Source organism: Poecilia latipinna, unplaced genomic scaffold (assembly GCF_001443285.1).
Source record: "Poecilia latipinna isolate Pla-1442-1.1 unplaced genomic scaffold, P_latipinna-1.0 Scaffold593, whole genome shotgun sequence".
NCBI lineage: Eukaryota > Metazoa > Chordata > Actinopteri > Cyprinodontiformes > Poeciliidae > Poecilia > Poecilia latipinna.
The window spans coordinates 5,584-31,393 of NW_015113209.1; the positions used below are offsets into that span (position 1 = coordinate 5,584).

The 25,810-nt window shown below is 41.2% G+C and overlaps 2 protein-coding genes across 2 annotated transcripts; both read left to right on the forward strand.

Moving 5' to 3' along the window:
- The first annotated feature begins 923 nt into the window (after positions 1–923).
- On the forward strand, positions 924–5,481 carry tpbg1b (trophoblast glycoprotein 1b). Its single transcript, XM_015042508.1, has 2 exons — positions 924–1,524; positions 2,008–5,481. Exons 1-2 carry the CDS (start codon positions 1,271–1,273, stop codon positions 2,855–2,857), a joined length of 1,104 nt encoding a protein of 367 aa, XP_014897994.1. The 5' UTR covers positions 924–1,270; the 3' UTR covers positions 2,858–5,481.
- Positions 5,482–23,737: 18,256 nt separating this feature from the next.
- Positions 23,738–25,107, forward strand: LOC106953612 (uncharacterized). Its single transcript, XM_015042509.1, has 3 exons — positions 23,738–23,839; positions 23,933–23,991; positions 24,070–25,107. The coding sequence occupies exons 1-3, from the start codon at positions 23,811–23,813 to the stop codon at positions 25,038–25,040; spliced, it is 1,059 nt and encodes a 352-aa protein (XP_014897995.1). The 5' UTR covers positions 23,738–23,810; the 3' UTR covers positions 25,041–25,107.
- Positions 25,108–25,810: the final 703 nt, after the last annotated feature.

Genomic DNA, 25,810 nt, shown 5'->3' on the forward strand with positions numbered 1-25,810 from the left:
TGCTCTTTCCTGAACTACAGCTGATTCACCACAGCATAGCCTGCCATGAATGCTAATGCTAGTTAGCATAGCTAACAATGACTGCGAGTAAATGGTTTTTCTTTAATGGTAAATTGTTTTTACACCACTAGTACACCAAGCAGCAAACGCAGGAGGATGATTGATAGCATTAAGACCCTCCTCCTGCTCTGATTGGTTCTTTTTGACCAGAAGCTGTGAATTAGTAATGGTAGAAATAGTAGCTTGATTTTTTAAAATCAGTTTATCTCATACCATATTGTCACAACATGGTGACAGTTTTAAATAGGGGAAAAACATTTTTGTAAAAATTACACACTGCAGCTTTAAAAGGGAAATATCCCAGGGCCACAATTTTAAGGGGGCACCAAAGATGTTTTTTCTTCTTTTTTAAAATGAATACATGTTTTGCATCACTTTTGATATAAATCTCAAAGGTCCATATCAGGTGAACTGTATTAATATTTATGGGACTACTTAAGTATGAAGTTATAGTAATTATTTGAAGGACAACATGGAGCCACTTCTTAGCAGATGTAATAAATATACCATACATTAATTCATACCCACTTATCTGCAGAACTATTGTTCTATTGGAATTTGTATTAGAAGGAGAATCTTTCTGTCGTGGAAAAGACACCAAATCTCTTGGTGGATGTGGGGCCCTGAGCCCAGGGCCCCACATCCTTGGAAATCCGGCCCTGACTATAATGCAAATTTTATGATAAATGTATGTCCACATTTAAAAATCCAGATTTAGGCTCGGGTAGTCATACTGTTGGCCTAATGTAACAGTGCCGGACCACGCGTTAGGTTCTGGGGGAAATTTAAATGAGACAACCGGAACCCTGGCATCTCCAGCCCCTCTCCTTCCTTGTGGATCTGGTCAGGCGGGAGAGAGAGAAGCCCCTCCCCGCAGATCATCATCGCACCAGTCGATGGTCCTTTTAACTGTATTGTTGGGGGAAGAAGCGACGCCCCGCTCTGAGGATCAAACGGCCTCCCCTCCCCTGTGATCGGCACGACCCCCAGTTCTGTTTTCATGGAAATCAGACCCAGCCTCCGGACCGCACTTTCTGCAGACATGCGAAGTTGAAGGCGCATTCCCAGCCGGGACAACTGAACTCGCGATGTTGGCGTGTCGGAGAAGCTGATTCTTTCATCCTGTTCCCCTCCTCCTTTGCCCCCAGTAATCTATTTTCCTCCTGATTTCGTCTTGTTCGCTCCCGTTACTTTTTGACTTCACTCCAACATGCTGCACCTGACGAGCCGCTTTGTTTTCTGCGCGCTCCTCGCCTCCGTTTACGCGTCGTGCCCTCCGCGCTGCGAGTGCTCGGAAGCGGCGCAAACCGTCAAGTGCGTCTCCAAAGACCTGAGGAGTATCCCGACCGGGATCCCGGGATACACAAGGAATCTGTTTATAACTGGGAATCAGATCAGCCGAATCGGTCCGGGGTCTTTCAGAGGTCTGGATAACGTGACCAACCTCTCCCTGAGCAACAACAGGTAAGATACTGCTATAAAAACCACCGATCCAATGCAAATGGCTGAACGTTCTTACATACATAACTTTTAAGTTGGCATTATGAGTTGAATTAGTCTGTGTTGTCATACATTTGAGATTAGAAAAGGCTGTGGGCCATTTAGTCTAATCTGTCTATATGACTGGATTGTATCACATAAATCTGGATTGTGTATTTCTGCATAACTGAACATGTAATTGGCTTTTAAAGTGCCTCAAGATAACATTTGCTGTCAATTAGAACAATATGCAAACATTTTATTGAACTGAGCAAGTAATCCAAGGTAGTGGATTATCATTTTTCTCTGTGGCATTAGAACACTCGACTCTTCATAAGATGAAGAGTCAAGAGTGTTGAATCCATGACTCAGGGTACTTCTTTGTGTAAAGACATACTTTCATCCAGACTTCCTCTGGAACTGTGCTTTGAAGTTTGACCTGTACGTCATGCTTTTCTTCCGACCCAGAATTTTAGAGATGGAATTCCACACCTTCTCCGGACTTCTCCGCCTTCGCTCTCTGGATCTGAGCAACAACCAGCTGACCGTCATTCACCCCGAAGCCTTCAGCAACATCAGCCAGTCGCTGCGAGAGCTCAACCTCAGCCGAGCCCTCTACAACTACTCGTTCGTGATGGACCTGGCCGCCTCCCTCCAGAGGATCTCCATGGCGAACCTACAGGTCCTGGACTTGTCTGACAACAGCCTCATCTACCTGCCCTCGCACACCTTCTCCCGCATGTACGGCCTGCGCCGGCTCCAGCTCTCCAACAACTCTCTGGTGGCCATCCGCAGCCTCGCCCTCTCAGGTCTGGAGAGCCTGGAGGAGCTTGACCTCACACTCAATGCCCTCAAGACCTTCACCGACGAAGGCTTGCAAGAGTTGGACTCCCTTCCCCGAGCGTCTCTGCTTCTGGGGAAGAACCCGTTCACATGCACCTGCGGCATTGAACCCTTTGCGCAATGGCTCAACAGATCCCAGGATCGCGTCAGGGATGCTGAGGGCCTCCTGTGCGCCTTCCCTCCCAGCATGAGGAACACATCCATTCTCACAGTGGGTATGCTGACTCTGGAATGCCAGCAGAGAGACGTGGGGGCAGATCTCGCTTTGCAGACCTCTTATGTCTTCTTGGGAATCGTTCTGGGCTTCATAGGCCTCATTTTCCTCTTTGTACTTTACCTCAACCGCAAGGGAATCAAGAAGCGTGTATATGACATGCGGGACGCCTGCAGGGAGGTCTGGGAGGGCTACCACTACCGCTTCGAGATAGACTCCGACCCCAGGTTATCACAAGTCTCCACAAGCGCTGACGCATGAGAGGACGATCGCTGCGCTGCATCCGCAAGAAACTCTTTCTCCTAATTCGTTTATCAGTTGCAGAATGTAAAAAAAAAAAAAAAAAAATTATGTACAGACGTGCCTGTAAATATATCTTAAACAACAACACCTTGATTGAAGCATGCACTCAGTCAAATGGAGATGTTTGACACTTTCAAGAAGCAAAAGTAAGTGCCTGAAGTGAGCTCAGTATTGTTTTTTTAAATTTGTGAATCAAACAGATCTCATGGAAAAGGAAGGGAAGTGGGAGGCGGGAGTAACAGAACTGCAATAAAATTCAGACACTATGAAAACAAACCTTTGGGAATTTAAAGCACAATCACTCATTCATCTTTGATCCCTTTGAAGCCCTTTGGTCCCTCCGGCCTCTTACCCCAGGGTGCCAGAGAGGAATTAAGCCACCCAAAGCTTTTTCTCCCCCCACCCCCCAAAGCTCCTCTTAAAATCACCACTTTGCCCCTCTTTGGCTGTTGGATTAGAAGTGGAGAAGACAATTCAGCACAGGCCAGCGGAAATCTCCCTGCCCCTTCCCTCCCTCCCTCTTTCTCTTTTTCGTGAAACTTTGCTTTGTTTCAACTCCTTGAGTTTTATTGTCAAAATGATGAGAACCAGCCCCGAGCTGAAGCCGCTGAAAGTAACCCCCCCCACTCCTCTTTCTTCCCCTCCTCCTTAAAGACAACAGCCCTCGCTCTGGAGGCGCTTTGAAGGAAAAAAAGAAGAAGAAGAAAAAAAGGTCTGGCTCTCCACGTTTTTCTGTTTAAGGGGCTTTTCCTCCCTGCAATGATAAGATACAGATGATTCTGAAACACCAGCCACATTGTTTCATTCACGAGGTCTTTTCAAGCGGCTTGGTGAAGACGGAGGTATATGTGCTTTAAAGGGTTAGTTTAGATTTCCTAAAAAGCGAGGTTCTATGAAGTTGTTGTCAGTGACAACGTTCTTACCTATCATAGCAAAGATGTCATATTGCAGCCAGTTTGGAGAGAAGAAACAAAATCGCCAGAGCGGCGGAACGCTAACAGCTGGTCAAATGGATCAACAAAGTCAGGGCTTCACAAGCTTCAATGTGGAACCATAGAGTATTACGGGGGGTTTTCTTCTTTTTGAAGCTGTGTTACAAGCAGAGAGCATCTTAACAACAGTAAGCAGCACTCAGAAGGCTTTTCTGTCTGGACAATCAAGAAAAAATGATCATAATATGGTAACGCTAACAGGTAAAAAAAAAAAAAAATCCCATATTGTATTACTTGAATGCTATTTATTCAAGTAATGGATTATATCATTTGTGTATGATGTCACATTCAAGTTGGAGCTCTGGAAAACCTGTTTATCACTTCTCTTCAGAAAAAAACATGTAGATAAAATTAAAATATTACTTTAAACCTGCAGTATGCACATTTAAAAATATATATGTTTTTTATATATATGCTAAAACTGTAACCATGTTGTGTTTGTGTAATAATATGAGAGATAATCTGAGAAAAGATCGATGTGACCTCTATTGCAATATGAAGAAATTTACTTTTCTCAGTCAAAAAGAACCAATCAGAACCAGCCTTAGCGCCGTCAATCATCCTCACGTACTTGCTGCTCAATGTGCTAATGGCGGAGAAACAACTTACCGCAACATGAAGTGGCCATGCTAACTAGCCTTAGCATTCTCTACAGGTTCTGTTAACAGGAAGAAGCTGCATGGTAGCAGAGAGAAAGGAAGGGAGGGAATCAGAGAATGAGCAGCGCCACACTAAGGGTGATTGACAGCGCTAAGTCCCGCCTCCTGGCTCTGATTGATTGTTTCTAGTTAGCAGTTGGAGAAGGCGGAGAAGCTTGATTTTTCACAGATTGTCTGTCTCATAGCATACTGTCACAACATGGTGACAGTTTTAACAAATATCTCACAAAATGAACAATATCCTACCACATACTGCATCTAAGGAGTCTTTTTACTGCGATAATAATTACTTGTATTTACGTCACTGGCTGCTTCAACTGTGACAACATCGCTGGATCTTTATTATGGGCTAACACAGCTTTGTGTTCTACAGATTCCTGGCTAGCTGTTAGCCCATATTAGTCTCCTGTGACTTTTATTCCCTTTTCTACTTGCTGCAATATGACATTTTTTCTGCTACATGTAACTACAGGAACTACCAGTAAAAAGCACATTTTAAAAATCAGAACCCAAGGAATTTTCTCTGCTACCATTGCCTTTTACCACTGGAGCAATGTTAACTGTGTATATCCTATTTGTACTTGGTGATCAGATTTTTCCAGTTTCCAGTGGGAAATCTATGGAGAACCCAACCTAAAGTCGGAATTCCAACGAAAAAAGTCCAGGTTTAGTACTAAGGATGGTTGCTGAGTAAGAAAAAAACAGTCCTAAATGTGGCAGATATGAACTTTTTATGAAAACCTCTGGTGTTAGGAACTTCATTAAACCAGTGGGGCTCATAGCTTTGTACATTATTTATTTGTAAACATGCTATTTTAAGAGCTTGAATGGACATTATTGTGTTATCTTGTGTTTGTTAAAGTGCCATGACATTGTGTCCTGTATTGCCATGTATGTTAGCACATTAAAAAACATTGTTAGGCAGATTTAAGCATCAGAACATGAAGTGGATTTTGTGAAAATTCAAAGGATGTCATATGTTTGAAGTATGGCTGCACCCCTGGCCATGAATAGTGGATGAGAACTGGGATGAAGGGTGTGGATTTTACAGTGGTCAATTGTGGTCAGATAATTGGTCATGCTTTCAGTTTCATTTTCACTTGCAGTCATCCCAAAAAGAAGGAATCTTTATCAGCACAAAGTTTGTATAATGTAGCATAAAGATTAAAGAATGTATTTGTTTGGTCCTTTCAGACATATGTTAGCATTTGTGTTAATGCTAAATCGGTGTGTATTATTGTAGGATTCATGGTGCAGATTGTAAGATGTCAAAAAATCCGATGCTAGCCAGCTCAGCCGTCAATTAAACTGGAACTGCATTTCCATTACAAATGTGCGCAAAAAAATTGTCGATATTCCGCTGATGTTGAAAAAACACAATTTAGCCATGTTTCATGTTTCCTTCAAATAAGAAACAGTTAAAATCACAGGTGAAAATGTTTGTACTCGCGATAAGACATTAAAAAAATCAGCATGCTCCCCCAACTACTGCTGCTCCTGGGGCAACCTCTGCTTGTTGATCACGTGACTATCGTGATGTGAAAAAAGTGTTTCTGTTGCAGTTTTGCGAAATAAACCAATTTCGCTCATCGTAGCAAAGTTTTGCCATGTTTCAATTGAGCAAATTTATTTTAGAAATGTCAAACTGCACAGTTATATAATCAGTGGAAATCCTGATTATGTAAATTACATAGCTGTTATGTAAGTTAGTTTACCTGAGGCAGTGTACCTTCCTTCAGAAATACGAAGAAAGTGTGCAATATTAATATGGGAGGATCACAATTAGCACCACAGCCATTAGCAGTTCCTACTGATTTGGACTTCCAATTGGAGCAGCTGCACTTTGACTTCCGAAACAAATCAGACGCAGCCTAAGCAACCTGTGTGATTATTTTTACCCAACTCCTTTAGCCACACTGAAACCTAAACGTCCCAAATGGGATGCACATGTTCAAACTGAAGCAGAGAATGAATTCCAGACGGTGTCATGTGTGTCATCCTTGTTTTTCCAAATGACAAAAGCAATTCTCTGTGGCCTTTTGATGCTCCCAACTCAGACCAGAAGAAGAAATGGCGAGCTGCCATTCCTCAATGTGTTTATTGTCCAAATTGCTAGCTATCAAGGTATTTAGAATAGACAGAGACAGAAAGAGAAAGAAAGAGAGAAAGAGAGAGAGAGAGAGAGAGAGAGAGAGAGAGGAGGCCTGAAATTAAGTAAAACAGCCTCCCTTTGTTCGAAGCCAGAACAGCATCTTCATCCTATCAATATGTCCAAACCTCTCCGGCGGCGATCCCAAACTGTTTACGCCACGGAGCCTTTTTAGTGGATGTGGAATGGCAAAAAAAAAAACACGAGGATCTCTTGATGTCTGTGCATACTCATTTAGCCCAAATGTAATCTTGTGTGTTTAGAAACCCAACACAAATGAATGTAATCTTAATGCTCGGGACCGAGGTCGGCGTATCATTTCCCCCGAGCCGCAGCGCCACATTAAGCCGGACATTTAGTCACCGAAGGAGAAAACAATTGAGCTCCGCGGGCCGACACAAAGGGCCAGCTCGGATGGCGAGACGGTTCAAAGAAGCTTTGTTTTCCAGCGCAAAAACAAAAAAAAAGAAGAGAAGAAAAGGATGCCTTATGATACTCATCGTCTCCGAATCCGCAGTGCAACAGGATTCATTCATGATGACAGAGTTAAGCGCTCTGATCCGGCTATTGTTAAACTCGCATCATTCTTAATAATTGCATTTGGAAGGAAAATCCCAAGAGTAGCTTTCATTGGCCTGTTCCACGACAAGTCACACCCACGACGTTAAGCCGACTGCGGGTCATTGGTGTCAATTTGCGGAGCAGAAAGACGAAAAATGTTCCCTGCATGTCATTACTTCCCTTTTTTACTCATTAAAGTGTGTATTAAAACCATGCCTTTTCTTGTGTTTTTATGAGTGGGGCTGCTGGAGGGGGGATATATGGGCTGTTTGCTATAGGCTGCCTCTGTGAGGAAACAATGAAATACAAGCAGACACTCCATTACTCCCTGTGCAAAAAATATGCTTGTTAAAAGCAAAAGCAATTCCTTGAACAACCCTCCACCATTAGGCTGCTTGTTGCTCATTGTTTGAGTGAAAGATTTTGTCTTTATCTCGGCTTTTTCTCTCTCTCTTTCGCTGCGAGCCATTTGTTCGGCCGAGGGTTCGTCCCAGGAAGCAGTTTTAAAAACTCCTAACAGCTTGATGTCGCTGTGTTTGTGTGCAACATGTGGTTTTGTGCAAAGCACACACACAGAGAACGTGTGTCTTTTCCCAGCTTCGCTCTGCAGCACAGCAGGCTTTTGATTTTATGTGCCTCCCCGTCTCTGGGAACATCTTGGCGCCATTACACGGGTTTAATGGCTAAGATAGGAAATATGACTTAAAAGTCAGCGCCACATCTGCGAGGAATTGTACATGTTAAAAGGAGACCGCAACAGTCAGCGGCATGACGACAGAGACAAAGTGGCATAAACCCCCCTCCCCTCCGCCTGCCTCCCCCACCGCTGACAGTTTATGACAAATACAGCTGTCTCTGCCTCCAGCTAACGACTCATGTCATCATTCACATCTGCTATTGCTTCCTTTAATTTAGTGATAAAACTCAAACTGTACTCACTGCAAACCCTTCAATCTTAGCTTCCCTTATTTACATAGTAATCCTAGAGGTAATGTGTGTGCCATTCTTTATCCTTGATTGTTTTTTCCCCACACACATTTTGTCAAACATAAACCTGGATAAACATCAGAAAATTAAGTGAATTTTGTGAGAATTCAAGGGATGTCATGTCTTTGATGTCAGTGTTTTGCTATGGATGCACCTCTAGCCTTGAATAGTGGATGTGTGTTGGGATCAAAGGTGTGGATTTTACATGCTGTTAGTTTCACTTTCAGATACCTGGCAACCCAAAAAGGTGGGATCTTCACATAAAACTCCATGTATTTTATAGGGATTCTAATTGGCAGACATACAAGGTAGTGCCCAATTGTGAACCGGAAAGAAAATAATAAATTATTTTCAACAGAATTTAAAAAATAAACATATAGAGGGCATATAAATATTCTCTCCCCTGAAGCAGTATCAGTATGAAACCGGCAAGGAAACACAAGCACAACATTGGGTTGAGCGAGGAAGCAATGGGTGCAGACGAAAGGAACTGGCAAGGAGTGAACGAGAATGAAGTGCTTAAATACTGGGCAGGTTGAATGCTGAACGAGAGACCTGAGCTGATGAACTAATGGGTAGCAGGTGTGAGTGGGGGGAGCAGGAAGCAGACTGAGGAGAGGTAGAGAGAAGAAAAATCCTACTTGGTTTTCAAATGCTGTTACAGACATACGTTTGCTAAATGTGGTGTCCAGGTGCATATTTTTGTAGAATCACTTTTCTAAGTAATTGTTGTTTCAGGGTGAAGTGAAAGAATGATACAAACAATTTTATCAAAATCTACACATTCTTTGAGCTAAACCATTCCATTTTAGCTCAGGCTACATGTTCAGGCTACTTTCTGCCACCACCTCTCATCTGACCAGAACACTTTCGTCTTTGTCCCCTACATGTCCTGTAACAAACTGCAAACAGGAGAGAATTCTTGTATTTACTTTTGTTTCCCTTTTACTAATGGATTTCTTCTTGCCAGCCTTTGAAAATGTCCAGATTTGTGGAGTGCACCACCCTTTTAGTTGCTATATCGACAGATTGCAGCTCCACCAGACTTACCAAGGGTCACTTGGCTGCTTCTCTGATTAATGCTGTCCTTGCTCTGCCTGTCAGTTTAGGTGGATTTGTTATTGCTTTACAACCTAACCCTGTAATAAATGTCCACCCCCGAACTGTCCACTGTGCTCCTTGGTCTTCGTGATACTGTTTAAAGACAACTGGTGTCCCATTCTCAACAAATTGGTTCAACTGATTGGTCTGAAGACAACAGGTTTTAATTAACAGTACCAACATAAAGAGGAACAAATGCAAACACACATATGTGCCACACCACCATATTTAGCTTTTGATTTTGAATAATTTTGGAAAGCATTTACCATTTTTCTTCCACTTCATCCCTTTCTGTTCTCAAAGAAATCCATCGAGTTATGGCTGTAATGTCCAGAAAAAGGTGTGAGTACTTTTGCGAAGCACTGAGATTCAATAGCTCCCCTGTCTTTTATCCATCATCTCTAACAAGTCTGCACAGTGAAGGAGGGGAGGCTTAACAACAGACGGGACCCCAGTGGGGCAGTAGCCATTGTTCTGCTGCTCACTTGATCAATGTGACCAATTGTGTTTGCCACTGGATGCAAGTGAAGAGGAGTTGGTCCAGCTGGCCATTAAAGCCAACTGGCCTCTCATTCATCACTTCCATAATGGCGGGAGCCAAACTAAACACACCTCCAGCGTACACACACACACACACACACACACATATATGCATACACACACGGCTGAATTACTCTGATCGTTAGCACTATGCATGTGCTCAAAGTTTATCCTGATTAAAACAGCAACAAATAAATAAACCAGGATGATGTACAAAAAAAAAAAGCACTATTTTGCAAAGTGCTGCAATTACAGAAAACATTTGGTGTGTTTTTATGTCTGACTTCACCTGGAAACATGACAGAGACAAAACATGAACAGGTAAGAGTTTGTCAGGACCGGGCAGAAACCTCGACCTCAAAACTGGACCCTTTGAAAACCATTCTCAGTTCCTGTCATGGGTTTTGTCGTTCATAGTCTAAAAACAACTCTATAGCGAGCTCCAACGTCTAGCTGTGGACTGCAAAGTTTTGAAAATGAAAACTTTATGAATTTCTAGTTGGACTTGCCTACAAGCAGGAGGTTTGGAGAACCTTATTGCAAATGGACTGCCACAAAAATGTGTTTTTCTTGTTCATAGTGGCTACTGTTATCCAGCAGGGGAAATACTACTGTGAGATATAATTGTTTCTAACAAAATCAGTGGTGTCAAACTTATCGATGGTACTCTGCTTTCTACATTGAGACAGCTACTCTACTGCTCTGAGAACATTTCTCAGGGTTTGCGACTGCAGAAAGCCGCAAGGATCTTTAATTATTTGTCTTTGCGCAACATATAAAAATCATCCAATGATAATTGAGCTTCAGTTTGTTGAAAGTCGACAAAATTTGAATTCAAAATCTCTATTTTTCCTAGTCTGAAGAGGTGCCACGTAAACTGGGCGTCTGCATTATGCTTTATTTAGATGCCATGAAAACAGGAAGTAATGAAATATTGTTTAAAATTTTTGTGATCAGTGTCAAAATTAAAGTGTTACTCTTATTTTTTATATAATTTAGGACTTGTAATGAGCATCATTAAATGTGCCACAGTAGTTTTGCGGTAGACAATCAGTTATTATATTGGGATTTTCTCTCTCACTCAATACATATTCAAATTAAAGGGTGGACTTTTATTGATAATATGGTTAAATATATTTATTTTAAAGTTTATAACTCATAAAACGTGGAGGGTGCTGTAAATGTTGGTATTTTTCTGCCCCTAAGCTTTTCCAGCATCACATTGGGCAGACCATTTGCAAAGTTCTATTTTGTGCAACACATTTCCGGAAACATAATAAGGACTTTGTACAGTATAACAATCCTGACAATTGTGTGCTTGGAAAAAATAAAACATTCAGTTTCTGGGACGACCCTGTGTCTGATAACCTCATGGCATGATTGAATAATTTTAATGTTTCAGTGTCAGTCATGAGTTCTTAAGAGATTGTGAATAAGTGCAAGTGTTAATTGAATTTTTCCACATTTGTTCAGTTACAACAAAAGCTGTACTTTGTGGGAGGATTTATGTCACAGACCAACACAAAGCAGAAATCACACAATTTTCATTTTTATAAGAGCGTTGTCCAACAAAACATGGATATCCATGTGAACTAACAGGCTGAATGAGTTATGAGTTAGCATGAGCTGTTAGCCCCGTGCTAGCTCCCACTGGAGGAGTTGTAGAGATCCACAGCACAGGTGGGAGAATGAATATAATCTTCCACAAATACCAGATTTGTGGAAGACTGGCAAAAATAAATAAGCTTCAAGCTGGCTTTGCACAGATGCAGTCTGACTAATATTGAGCACGAATTGCAATCTTTAGACGTGGAGAGGTAGAAGAAACATTCCCTGAAAGACCTGTTGAAAATGCAGCTCAACTGAAAGATTTTTATTTCTTTAAAAAAAGAAAAAGGAAAATCTCAAAATGTGACATTTTTATTCCGCATTATTACCAGAAAATCCCTTCACTGCAAAACATATTACCAAGTATTTTTGGTCTAGTTACTAGTGTAATATCTTAGAACACTTAAAATGAGACAAAAAAAAAAAAAGACTTGCAAGTAACTTTTCAGCTAGATATACAAGCTTCCTTCAAGTCAATAAATCCTTAATAGTGATGAATACATACTAATTCCACTGGCTTACTTTTAAAAAGCATTGTTTAAAGTAAAGGTCTGCCTTGTAAAGCTTGTTGAGAAGTTACTTGTGAATCCGTTTTGAAATTAGACCAAACAATGCTTGGTAAAATGTTTTGCTTTTGCAGTGTAGAGAATATGCAAGAGTTTGTGAGTGTCCTGTGACAAGATGGGCTTGTATACTGCCTCCCAAAAGTAATGGGTGTGAATACTTTTGGGAGGCAGTATACAATCTACCTCAGTTTATGTTGTTCAAAACTCACAGCACAAGTGCGCCTGATTTTCATTTAATCGTGTAATTCAGACTATCCGTCTCGCACAATACACCCACAAAGGAATGTGAGCAACATGTCGGCCCAATGTCATAATGACATTTCTTTTTGTTTTAAGCCTGAAATTTACACAAAAACCCCTTTTGGTCCTCGACCGCAGAGGGTTCCACGGAGTTGTGGAAAATGAGAAACAAATGGCTTCAAACAAAGCTTCATCTCGTATGACCAACAAGCCGTCCTGTAAAAACACGACACCACAACAATGCAGCTTGGCCCGGGGAGTCTTCACGGCCGTGTTATTGTGGATCTCTGACTGGACGCCAACTGGAAGGAGCTCAGCAACGCCGGGCCCTTTACACCCACTGCTCGGCCCCCGTCCCGCTCCCGTCCTTCCAGGCTGCTGAGCGGAGAGCAGTGAGTCCCGTTGCCTTGTTGTGGGATCCGTTGTCCTCCAGCTGGCAACAAATCGGTCTCTCCATCCTTGTGGCCGTTCAGAAGTTGTTGTTTTTTTTTATTTGTTTTGTTTTGTTGTTGCTGCGGTTGTTGTAGGAGAAATGAGGTCAGGGGCTTTTCAATTAAAGAGACACATTTCCCTGTGAGTCCCATCCAGCCTCGTTATCCCCGCGTTTGAATGATCTTCTGCAGCTGAGGCTCGTTTCACGTTGCCGAGTTTAAAAGGAGTAGAAGACAAGAGTGCTTTCCAGTCTGGAAAAAAGATCCTCAAGGATCCACCAACAAAACATTGTGGTATGAAGATAAATTGTCTCAGCGGCGCCCATTCTTAATCAATCGGTTCGATTGATTAGGCTTAGCAGTGGAATAAGCTTCACTATGATTCATGGAAGCTCCACTCCTCTCCAAATAAGGCCTGTGATACCGGTTGATTATAAATGGCCTTGACCCATTTTATAGAAAGGACGAGATACTCACCACTCCAGTGCTACTTCATCATTTATTTCACGCACTAGTGAGCTCAATGAGAGCTGGAACTGAGCAGAGAACAGGGTAAATACTGTCCACTGGGTTGGAAATGAAGACTTTCAAAGGCACGGAAATCCTACCAACCGCCTCGCGTGTTGGCATGTAAAACCACATTTTTACATGCCAACAAGATGCACAACCTTATTTTTAACACAGTTTATTTACATTGCGCCAATTCATGACAAAATGTCATCTCGAAAAAAAGAAGTCATTTCAGTTCAATCACAGCTACGTTCCAATTGATCCTAGTTACCAAGTAGAACATTAAGCTCAGTTAATTATGTAAATTAGTTTCATGGGTTTTCTATTTAAGGAAACCAAGCAGATTGCATTGAGTCACTAACTGCTTTTCTATTACAAATGTGCACAAAAATAGAAATTTCGCAATAACCGCGTTCCTGTTAAATAAGAAACACAAACTCACATGAATAAGCTTGTTCACGTGATGAGTCATTATAAAACATGGCCGCCATGATCCTCCAACTACGCCCTGTCATCATCATCTTTGTTTATGCACCAACGGCAACAACATGCGACTGGTGTTTTGCAAAAAAAAAAAGTATTTCCATTAGAGTTTGTGAATAAATCACTTTCGATTTGAACAAAAAAAAAAAAAAAAAAAAAAAACCTCATCCTGGTGTCAAAACCTTATTGAAAACCTAGTCTTTTTGATTTTTTTAACTATCATGTTTCCATTGAACAGATTTATTTTCAAAATGTCAAACTGAACAATTACATGGTCAATGGAAATGCAGAATGTTTGCAACATTCACTCCTGGATGAGAATGTTGTGACAATCACTTGTGATGCGTTAAGTTTATGGCAATCCCTCATACCGAGCATGCACACAGCGACAGTGGAAAGGAAAAACTCCCCTTTAACAGAAAGAAACCTCCAGTAGAACCAGAACCTGCTGCAGGACGAGCGGCCATCTGCCACAACCAACTGTGGCAAATGTCTTTTGGATATAAATGCCAAACTTTGTTGATCATGACTCGTATAGAAAAGCAATAAAAAGGGCAAGTCTCCCAAAGGGGTGAATACTTTTATAGGCATTTCAGTCTTATCTGGATGTCAGAAGGACATTCAGACACACAGGACCTCACATCTGTGTGTCCATGTACAGTATAGATCTCACTGAGTTTAAAAATCTATTTTTCAAGAGAGGAAAAATATATTTGAATATAGCACCACAAAGACAATTCTAAGTCATAAAACCACAGATATCAAAAGTGAATCAAAATACAATATGCATGGTAATTGAAGGAAGAAAAAAAATTGAGCAAACATACCCAGAAAAATAAAAATATGACTAAAATGCTAATTATTACAAACAAATACCTTATTTACCAGCTGATATAGAAAACTTAAAGTGTTTCTGCACCTGATTCCAGTCTGAATCAGCAGCAAACTGGGAGGATTATCTGAGTGGACCTCATGGTGTCTGCATCATCTGAATCCCTACAAACAAGATCAGGGAGCAGCTTCTGTATTCCTCCAAACTGCTTGAGGAATGTGCTGGGTGTAAACTCTCAGCAGGCCCTTTGACCTCTCACCCTCCCCGAAGAGAGGAGACGTAAGCTCATTATTATTACCTTCGTTTTTTCTTTTTCTTTTCTTTTTTTTTTCTTCTAATTTTGGACCAGATGCCTGAGCAGGAGGGGGCATTACGCACCCTATGGGAAACGGAGGCACCTGATTGGTCAGGGAGGGAGGAAAAGTTCAGAGGCCAAAGTGAAGATTCTTCCTGAGAGGCGATGCCATCTGCTTATTCTTTATGTCTGATTAGATCATTTTAACTATGTTATGGACTTCGACAAAGACATTTTCTACAGCCTTTTTTGCAGGGTCTTAAAGGGGCAGTATAATGTAAAATTGACTTTTTTGAGATTTACATCATTATAATGTTATTCCCTCATCAAAAACACACCTGGAGTGTTGCCTTGATTCTTTCATGCATGTTTGAGAAGCCCTTTAATCTCCATGGCAACCATTGAGCTGTACAAAATGCCTGGTCGGGACTGGGCGGCGCCTGTAAGGCACAGCTCCTCCTCAGAGCTTCTGCCTCACAGAGCAGCCCTTCCCCTCCGACTCTCACACTGAGCTCCATCAGACTAGCCAGCAGCAATTAGCAAACACCAGCTCCTTCTCAGTACAATACTTGTAAAAACGTTTTTACAGGGTTAACAAAGAACCCATGTTGTGATGACTTCCTGAAAACGGCGTTTCAGAAAGAGCAGGAGTTTCTTAAAGAGACAGAGACCCAAATTTAAATTACAAAGTCAAAGTTCTTTTAAGTCATATTTTATATACACAGTATTTTTATGGTGACTATAGTTACTTGATTGTGCTATAAAATGGCACAATCTGGGCTGGAAATACAAAAGACTTTAAAAATAATAAAGCTATATATTCTAAATTTGATTGAAACAAGGAATATGCAATCTTAGATAAAACACACACAAACTATGACTACTTATTAAAAGACGTTAGAGCACAGAGAGGCATGAATGGGTCACTGTCCAGGTATCGAGCTGCTCCTGAACTAGGCTCAATGCCCAAAATCTTACCTGAGGTAAGGGAGAAATGATCTGGTCTTTTGCTCAGTGGTCCAAATTTCTATTTTTAGATGAAAATAAAGTTTGCATTTCACTTGGAAATCAAGGTCTCAGATTCTGGAGGAAGAGTGGAGAGGCACTTGAAGTCCAGTGGGACGTTTGCACTCAGTGATGGTTTGGGGTGCCACGTTATCTGCTGTTGTTGGTCCTCTGGATTTTCTCAAGTCCACGGTCACCGCAGCTGTCTACCAGGACATCTTGGAGCATTCCAGCTTTCAATCTGCTGACAAGCTTCATGGAGATGCTGATTTCAGTTTCCAGCAGGACTTGGCCCCTGCCCACAATGTCAAGGGTACGAAAAGCTGCTTCAATGACCATGTTGTTTCTGTGCTTGATCAGCAGTGGAATATTGTGAAGAGGAAGACGAGGGACTTTAGATCCAAGAACGCAGAAGACCTGAACGGATCTGCCATGGCAACCTGAACTTCCATTTCACCTCAGCAGATCCACAGGCTGACGGCCTTCCTGCCACGCTGGATCGACGCAGTGGTTCTTGCAAACCAAGTATTGAGTACATAGAAATTAACACACTTTTTGGAACCCTGACATTTCTGTTTAAAATATCTTTTTTTAAATAATCTTCTGTAATATTCACTGAATTTGGGGTTTGTTATCCGTAGATCTGTGTTAAGTCAACCAGGCATGGGTCACGTCGTACTTGACGCATGACTGGGTTAATATGATAACCCAGACTGGGTTGCTGTTCCCCGTACAAGTTTATGTGTAAATGAAATATCCATAACACCTCGGTCTGGGTACCTTTGCTCAAAAACCCATTAGCTCTCAACAAATGAATGCCTAAGCTACAAAAAAAATGATGCTTTGTCAGCTGGAGCAGTAGGATCTCACCACCACAGCCTGCACACACCGACATAACCCTGTCTTACACTGGTACCTGGCTCGGTGGAATCCTTAAATAGGACAGGCACTTCCATGTCACAGATCTGTGCATGTGGAACAAACCGTTTCTCCTGCAGGAAAACTTCCCTGCTCTGCTGAAATCAGCACAGAGGCCGAACACCAAGCTAAAAAGAAAGAAACATGATGCAGGTATAATTTGAATATAAATGAGGTTTTTCTTTTTTCCTTGGAAAAGAAAACGTTCCACCCTCTGTGATGAGTTTAATTTAGCACTCTCCTGCCTCACACAATGCCAGTGTCCTGTGGAGATTCCAGAGGAGGCTGGTGTAAAGGTCGAATGGCAGAGATGGAAATAATTCAGAAAGGTGGATAAATGCTCTTAGAGGAGATTTTTATTTTTATTTTTTTTTAAAAATTCTTATTTAGGATTCCTTTGACGGGAAATTGTGTCTTTGATCTAAACCACGACACTGATCTGGTTATTGTGGGAGAACTGCCACTCCTTCCTCCAACAGAGAGAATATCTTCTGTTATCACTCAGAGTAGCCTCTTCTGAAGAAAGGGAAATAATATGATGGCGAATTTGAATAAACCCGGGTTTAAGAGACGCACGATGAAGGGAAATAGTTTGTAAAGCTGGACCAAGCGACACAGTTATCCGGACATCACATGTCGCGCATCGTGCCTCCTCTGCAGGGGAACTTTCATGATAGAACACAACTGACCAGGCACAGTAAGGGACAAAACCTCACACCTGTCAGAAAACTGGGGAGTGTGTTCTCTTAGTGTGTGTGTGTGTGTGTGTGTGTGTGTGTGTGTGTGTGTGTGTGTGTGTGTTACTTACACAAGAGGTGGAAAAGTTCATCTGCCTGTGGAGAGTCCCACATGGCCACTGATGGGTCAGGCCAGCACAGGAAGTTGACACCACGCTCACAAGCTGACATAAAGTCACGTCTCTGACTCCTGTCAGTGGCAGCTGGGTCTGATCAGGTTCAGATATTACATCATCGCCGCCGTTGGCCAGAGAATCACGACGAATATGAGAGCCAGCGAAACGTCTTAGCTGCGTGAGCAAATCCTCGTTCATTTGCTGTCTCAGATTTGGACTTTACTATAGCAGCACCTGCAGACAATCAGTTCATCAAGCAGTGATTGATTACAGGCTGCAATAAATACCAGCCCACTGGTGCAGCATGCATACAAAACAAGCAGTGACAGGGAAGATGGGCTACTTTTCACTTCAACCATGCTGAAGAAATTGAGGAATGAGTTGTGGATTGGTTTTTGGGGTGAATGTTTGAGACTGAAACCCAAGAACGGCAACAAACATACGCTGGCCTCCCTCTACCCAACAGCAGACGAAGCAAGTTCAGCAGCGATCTCTACGTCCGGCACTTGTTTCTCCACATTCAACACTGACCCTGCAGTGAACAGCAGTTATGATCAGAGACTCTTTGCTTCCAGATACACACAACCTCTGTCACACTTCTGAAATTCGAGAACATCATGTATTTCCATTTTAAAGTAGAAAATTTTAATGTATTATGCGTTTCTCCATGGCCATCAGTAAAGTGATTTACAGAATGTTAAACATGGCATCTGTTTGTGCTCAGTATATTCTGTTTTTGTGCATTTTTGGTTCCACTTGACTGATTTTGTTTGGACTTGCGATGACAGGAAGCAACAGAAAAGGGCCGTTAAGCATTCAACGGCATGCTCATTTTTTTCTGTTGAGCTCCCACAAAAGAAAAGGAAACAGAAATTCTACCAAAATTAATGGGTGAAACAAGGAAACATTTACTGTAAATATGAACATATTTCTGGTTTATTACACCAAAAATGATTAAAATCCCTGGAAGTGAGACGGTAAAGATATTTGGAAAAAAAGAAACAGGAAGATTTTGAGTATAAAATACAAATTTGAACAGCCTGTTTTAAGAATTACAGGAAAAATACTTGAAGAGGTAGGAGAAGGTCGATTACATTTACATGATTTTTACTATTAAAATATCTAAAGTTTCACAAGAGACCGTTGTTGCTGCCTTGTCACCCTTGCAAACTCCATGCTACTATGATGACAGCAGTATCAATTTGACTGAGCAGGGACTTTTTAGTCCCCGTAAGGCAGGGGTGATCAAGTCCAGTTCTCGAGAGCTACCATCCTGCAACTTTCAGATGCATCCCTGCTCCAACACACCTAAATCAAAGTCAGGTGTGTTGGATTTATTCTCAAAGTTCATGAGAATAAATCCAATTGAGAATCTTTGGTAAGACTTAAAAAAAAACTGATTAAACCTTGTGAATAGTAACAGGAAAAAATTCAGTATCTAGATTTGCTAAACAGCTAGAGACACCATAAGAGACAATAAGGGTGATTTTTCTTTTCATTTTTTGTTTTTGTTTTGTTTTTTACAAAGTAATGACTTGTGCAATTACATACCTTTCAAAATATTGCTTAAAAAATCCATCCACTTCACAGTTGCTTGGTACTTTGGGATGGTCTATCACAAAATTCCAATAAATTATTTATATAGCACCAGTTCATAAGTGTGCGGCCAGACACTTCACCAAAAGAAGTCATTTCAGTTGATCACACAGAGATTATAATAGATCATAGTGAGTGATGTTGAGAGGATTTTATCTTTATAGATACACCCTCAATGAGAAGAGACCATCAGTAACGGACTGTTTTATATTACAGGACTGAATGGAAAGAAGGTAATTAGAAAGTGTGGTGTGCCCCCTTGTGGTTGATCTGATGTTCTCATCTTGGGGGGTCATTACATAGAAGCAGTCCTCTATCTATTGTGTTTTCCAACACTATTTGTAAAGTTTCCTCAGTAGAAAAAAATCCCATGTGGAGTGTAGCAGGCCATTATACTTGTACATATTAAAATATAGTGGAATTACATAAAATTGCACTCGTCATCACAATCTCAGTGTGAAATTTCCAAGTCTTTTTTTCTAGAAAATTTCTGAGATTAATCTAAAGATTTCTGAGTTTTTTTTGTCTGAAATTTACTCCTTTATTTCTATCTACAATGGCCCCAATACGCCGTTTGTGATTACAAGCAACCAGACACGGCTTCAGTTGAGATTGAGAATGTCATAAGTCTGCTGCCACCTTGTGGCCAAACCAAGAAATTAAATGACAAACCTTGCCGTGCAGGGAGGAATTAAACAAATAACTTAAAGACCACATTAACTTCATTATGTCCTTCTTGAATCACTGATCTGATCTGTAACTGCTAGAACATAAAATATGACTGTGGGACAGAAAATAAAATAACATATATAAGCCAAAAGAGGGGCAAAAAAATCTGAATATGAAAGAAAAATTAAAATACCTCTTTGTATTGATTGTTAATATTGTAATTTGTACAGCGGTGATTAATTGTGACAAGGAACAACAGCAGCATGTAACAGTGAACATCCAGCAACATGACAACAGGGATGGATTAGTATAACGTCAGACACGCTCACTGTAAGCTTGATCAAAAAGCAACGTTTTAATTCCAGTCTGAAAGGTAGACAGGGTGTCTGTCTGCCTCAAGGACTCAAACTGGGAACTGGTTCCAGAGGAGAGGAGCCTGATGACTAAAGGATCTGCCTCCCATTCTACCTGTACAACATCTAGGAACCAGCAGTGAACCTGCAGGCTGAGGGCAAAGTGCCCAGTTAGAAACATCTGGAACAATCAGCTTTAAGGAGAATTTTGAATTCCACACTGAATTTAACTGGAAATCAATGAAGGGAAGCTAAACGATCAAAAGTACAATCTATTCTTTTCAGTCTCACCATAATTCCTGCTGAAGCTGAAGGCTTTTTATATATTTTTTTAACTTCCTGATAGTAAAGAATTAATAAAGAATCCTGTCTTGGTGTCACAAATTCATGGACTAGTTTTTCAGGATCACTTTGAGATAGAGAGAGAATATTTCTAAGCAAAATTTATTTAGTGACATTGCTGAGGTTAAAGAAGGAAAGTCTAAAAAGCTGTTTTAATAAAAGATTTGAATGACATGTCCTGATGAAAGACAGGACATTCCTCTTTATTTTATCACTACTTTTCCTCATTTTCTACATTGTCACTTTCCTGAAATAATGGCCTTTGCCATTTTTTGCCATTAGTGATTTTGGAAACTGATTTTTCCCCCTTTTTTTGTTTGGCCAAAATAGGATTTAGGCAACAAAAAGGGCAACAAAAAAAAAAAAAAGAAAAAAAGAAGACGACTTAGGCCATTATTTACTTTAAGAAGATGGTGACATTTTTGTTTCTGAACCAAGCTGTGAATCATTTTAACAGCCAAGCAGTTTTGTGAAGGGCCTGAGGGTAGCTTAAGTTTATGACTAATAAAATAATTGAAACAAGTGTGTCACTTATTCTCCCAACACTTCTAAGGTCAGCATTAGAGCAAACAGAAATGCTGCATGTTTTTCAGGTGCTGATTAGTGGAGGTGGTTGGAACGCGTGTTCAAGGCCCATCACTGGAGCAAGGCCAAAAAACAATCTATTTTTCTTTTAAACTGTTTTAGTTTCCATTTGAGAGGAGACAGAATTCCATAACAAAGATAAAACTAATCTTTCCAACTGAAGGTTACTGACATCCGGAGAGTGTGTTCGTTCATTTTAACAGAGTAAAAGTTCGAGCTGATCTTGGTGTTTGTATGACTTTCACACTAGCAGAAGAAGATCACCTCACAGAGCATTTATCAAATGTATCAACATGTGTCTAAATGTGAGTTCTTCATAAATATTGCATTTTATGGTTTAATAATCTAGTGATGTTTCTGCGAAGTAAAAGATTACTTTATCTTAATCTCATGTCATGCTGAAGGCACAAGTCCTGGTTGGAGAGTGATACGTTTGCAAAATCTCTGATTTCTGAATGATTCTCACGCAAACCAAAAGATGACCTGCGACTTGTTCTGTGACAGAGAAGTTAGGATGCAAGTTCATGTGAGGTAATAACTTCCAGAATATTAATTTACTTGAAGTATTCATGAGTGGTTCTGGATATTAAAAAACCTAGGCCAGGTCAGTTCATGATGTAGAACTAAGTCTTTTGAGTATCTGTAGTGGTCATCACACCACATCCACTTACAACAACTCAGGAGGCAGAAGTTCACCCGGCAACTGGTGGGATGCCAATTCAAACCCATTCTCCGTCTGTCTCAGCTGTTGCATCCTTGGGCAAGAGGCTACACCCGCCCTGCCTGCTGGTGACGGTGAGAGGCCTGGGTCAGGGCAGTAGCTGTTTGTTGAAAAACTAAAATTTTGCAATTGCAATGTTTAAGAAATTAAATTAAAATCACATGTGAATACATTTGTTCACACGGTAAGTCATTAAAATTCATGGCAGCAACGGATGTAAACATTTGCATGAGGTTTAGATGAGCATGAGTTCACCACCAAGAGACGTTGGTGTCTCGTTCAGGCGTTTGGAGCGGCTACATATGCAGCGTTTCTGGGAAATTGTAGTTAATGATTTTACAAAAGAGCTTTGATTGCAGCACTTAAGAATGACACACAACTTTTTATGAACTGTGATGCTGTGAGAGCTCTGGTGGAGCCAGATATATATCGTCTATTCACACATACCCATGTGGGTTTTGATTTTTCTCTCCCTCAATACAACAACACCTCCATTGAAAAACTGCATTTTGTGTTTACTTGTGTTGTCTCTTAAAATGGTTTGATGTTCTGAAACACTGAAGTGTGACAAACATTTTTCATACTAATGTATTTCTCTTCTCAGTGTTTTAACCGTTCAGCCAGGCAGAGATTTAAAGAGGAGTGGCAAAAGCAAAAGAGATGGATCAGCAGTGCTTGCCAAAAACTGATGCTGTCATCCAGGACATGATACTGTGAAATATTGCCTCTGCTTATTAGACTCATTAAAGGCACTAGGGTTTATCACTGGATATAAACAGCTGTAGTTAAATGGCCATCTCGTTCACATACAGTTTCTCAGTGGTACATTTTTATTTCTAAATCAATTCTTGGCTTGTTGCCCTCACATTTCTCTTCCTGTGTGTCACCCGAACCCAGGATGTCGTCACTCAGTTTGTGCAGATTTAGGGACAGCAGCCTCCTCTTACTCTGCACCGTCACTGAGGAATCACCTTGGAAAAGAACTGAACTCTGATCTAATTCTTTAAGGTAAATTTAAAATGGGTCAAAAATGTGGAGAAAATGGCAGCAGGGTGCCACCTTTGTTGTTGATGTATCTTTTATTAAATCTTGATATTTAAGATTTATTATCTTAAATATTCTGAGACTGTACTTTAAAGATATAGCAAGTAGCTCATATTTTTTATTTTTCACATATGTTGAAACTGTTACCATGTTGTGACAGTACGGCATTAGACAGATAATCTGTGAAAAAAAATCAAGCTAACTATTAATAACCAATCAAAGCCAAGAGGAGGGTCTTAGTGCTGTCAATCACCCTCTGTGTAGCAGTCCTCATGCTCTTCTCCCCCCACTACTGCTACTTCTTTTTTTAATGTAGCAGAGAGTAGCTCTCTCTGCTACTTTGCAGCTAGGAGAGCCTGCTGTGAATGCTAAAGCTAGTTAGCATGACCACCGATGTCAGTGGATAAATGGTTTTCCTGTAACAGTGAATTGTTTCTCTGCCAATAGCACATTAAAAAGCACATGTGCGAGGTTGACTGACAGCGATAACAGTGCATCTAGGTGACAAACATGCATGTCATGATGTGTGTATATTTATTTTGATTATATGTGGCTGGCATGATGCAGCAGTTAAACATTTCTCTTCTTTGCTTCTTTATTCTCCAAACTAATTGTAGAAAATGCCACAATTTTTATGATTCATATATTATTTTTTTGACGTATTTAATCATCAGTGCAGAGGAAGACAAGAAAACATAAATCAGAGGAGATGAGCTGTGTGACTCCACCACCGCAGCAACTGTAGATAATCAGTACAACACGCTGTGATTGGCTCAAGGCTGCAATAAATACCAACTCACTGCTGCGTACATGCAGAGCAAGTAGCTGCTAGGGAGTTGGGCTGCTTTTGCTGTGACCAGACTGAAGAGGCATGGAAATGACTTGTGGACTTGGTTTTGGGTAAGTGAGCTATTTTTTTCCCTTCTAATCAAGGTTTACAGATGAAAGTTTTTGTTTTGGTATTAATTTCTTCAATGATTATTCCCTGAACAGGATCTTGCTGATTTGCTTAGTTCAAGCAGAACTTGCTGGTTGTTCTTGGCCTAAAGACGGTAAGAATTGCAAATCAGTCACATTTTGCCCCAACTCTCTCCATCTCTCTAAATGGAATTTGTCTCTCTGTCCTGCAGCACAGAGACCGGAGAACACAAACTCTGGCTTCCCTCCACCAGATGGCATACAGAGAAAATTCAGCAGCGATTTCCAGAACCAACTCAAACGAGGCTTCTTCTCTCCTTCCTCAGTGCAGGTCCAGACCAGTAACTTCAACACTAAGCCAGCAGTGAAAAGTGGTTACGATAGGAAGCCCTCCACCAGTGGCCTAACACAATCCCGCTCTCAACCGGTTCCAACGGTGTTCTTCAGGCTGGTGAAGAACACCGTTGGGTCAAAACCCAAGAGCCAGAGCACTTTGCTTGCTGAGCAGAGTCGAAGGGTGAGCGAAAGGGAAGGCTACCCCTTCAGCCCAGCTTCCTACATGGACCCTTCCTCTTATGGGAAAAAGGGCTCATCAGCCACCTTGTTCAGTCTGGTTGGTCCTGGTCCACATAGTTCTATTCGGATGCAGACGTCTGCTCAGGGTCGTGCAAGAAAAGTTCCTTCAGGCCGTGCATCTCAAGGTGAAAACATCAGGAGTTTCTTGCCTCACGCTGCAGCTGGGAGGTTTTATCCCAGCCCACAGTTCGCTCTAAATACCAGAGGGTACAGGCCGAGGAGTCTGCTCACTGGCCTGGCTGCTCCCAGAGAGAGAGAGTCCGCTCTGAGGTTTGCTCCAATAGTGGTCTATGACCTTCCAGAACCCTTCGGCGGCTCGGCCATCAGACGGCTGAAAAGACCTACTGAGCAGGAGGCGGTACGTGTCCAGAAGCAACAGCAGGTCTATCGGCCTCCACAGAGGGTACCGTTTTACAAACCTGAACAAACAAGCAGCCATTCAGGATATGACTGGAGCAGGAAGATGTCGTACCAAGGTCCAGTCCAGAAGCCATATTGGATCGACACACCACCACGACCACAGAGGGCAGCGGCGTCCAATCCTGACCTCCCCAGTGTTCATCCAGCCTCTGAATGGTCTAAGTTGAAGCTGCCCTATAGACGCTAAACCTAGTGTCTTGAATTTTAAAAATAGTGTGCTGAAATAAAACAAATGTTTTTTTGTTTATTTTTTTAAGCTCTTGTGTGTGTTTTACTTTTAAATTCCAGTTAAAGTTTAAGATCAAACCACTTTAGGAGCAAAGACACTTTATAGGACGCAGTATTTCAGGTGCTTCTCATACAGTAGTCTCTAAGAATCAAATGTACCACAAGTATTTTATTCCATTTGCTCAAACACATCTGAATCAAAAACTTGGGTCACTAGCAGAACTCGGTGGAACCAGTTTGTATTTTGAGATGTCTAATAGATAATAGTACCAAGAGTGAAGTCAGTTTTGAAGCAATAACACTATTTTTAGGGAGCAGCTATAAAAGTCACTATCTTCAATGTTCAAAAAGCTGAGTACAAAGGACAAAAATTTAGCATTCACTCACTCAGACTGGAGGTCAGTTACCCAGTATGTATGCATGGCTCTGGACTGTTTGGAAAAGGCTAAAACCAAGGATCATCTTGCTGCAAGACAGCAGTACTAACACTGCACTGTGCAGTATTTTGCAATCACCAGAGAAACCCTTATTTTAGCACAGTGGATTTCTTACATGTAATATTTACTTGAACCGGATTAAAAAAAAAACAAACCGACCTCAGGGCACAAGCTAAAGCAACCCCTCATGAAGTTCATTGATTCCCTCTCAACAGAGGAAATAAAGTTAATATTACATTTAAGAATCAAGATGGGATTCTTAAAAGAAATTCAATATATAAGATAGCAGGGT

Excerpts from the sequence above, each read along its gene's own strand:
- LOC106953612 (XM_015042509.1), top strand. The coding sequence starts at position 23,811 with ATGGAAATGACTTGTGGACTTGGTTTTGG. Across the intron at positions 23,840-23,932 it reads ACTTGTGGACTTGGTTTTGG|GATCTTGCTGATTTGCTTAG; the intron begins GTAAGTGAGCTA and ends TTCCCTGAACAG. Across the intron at positions 23,992-24,069 it reads TTGTTCTTGGCCTAAAGACG|CACAGAGACCGGAGAACACA; the intron begins GTAAGAATTGCA and ends TCTGTCCTGCAG.
- tpbg1b (XM_015042508.1), top strand. The coding sequence starts at position 1,271 with ATGCTGCACCTGACGAGCCGCTTTGTTTTCTGCGCGCTCCTCGCCTCC. Across the intron at positions 1,525-2,007 it reads CTCTCCCTGAGCAACAACAG|AATTTTAGAGATGGAATTCC; the intron begins GTAAGATACTGC and ends CTTCCGACCCAG.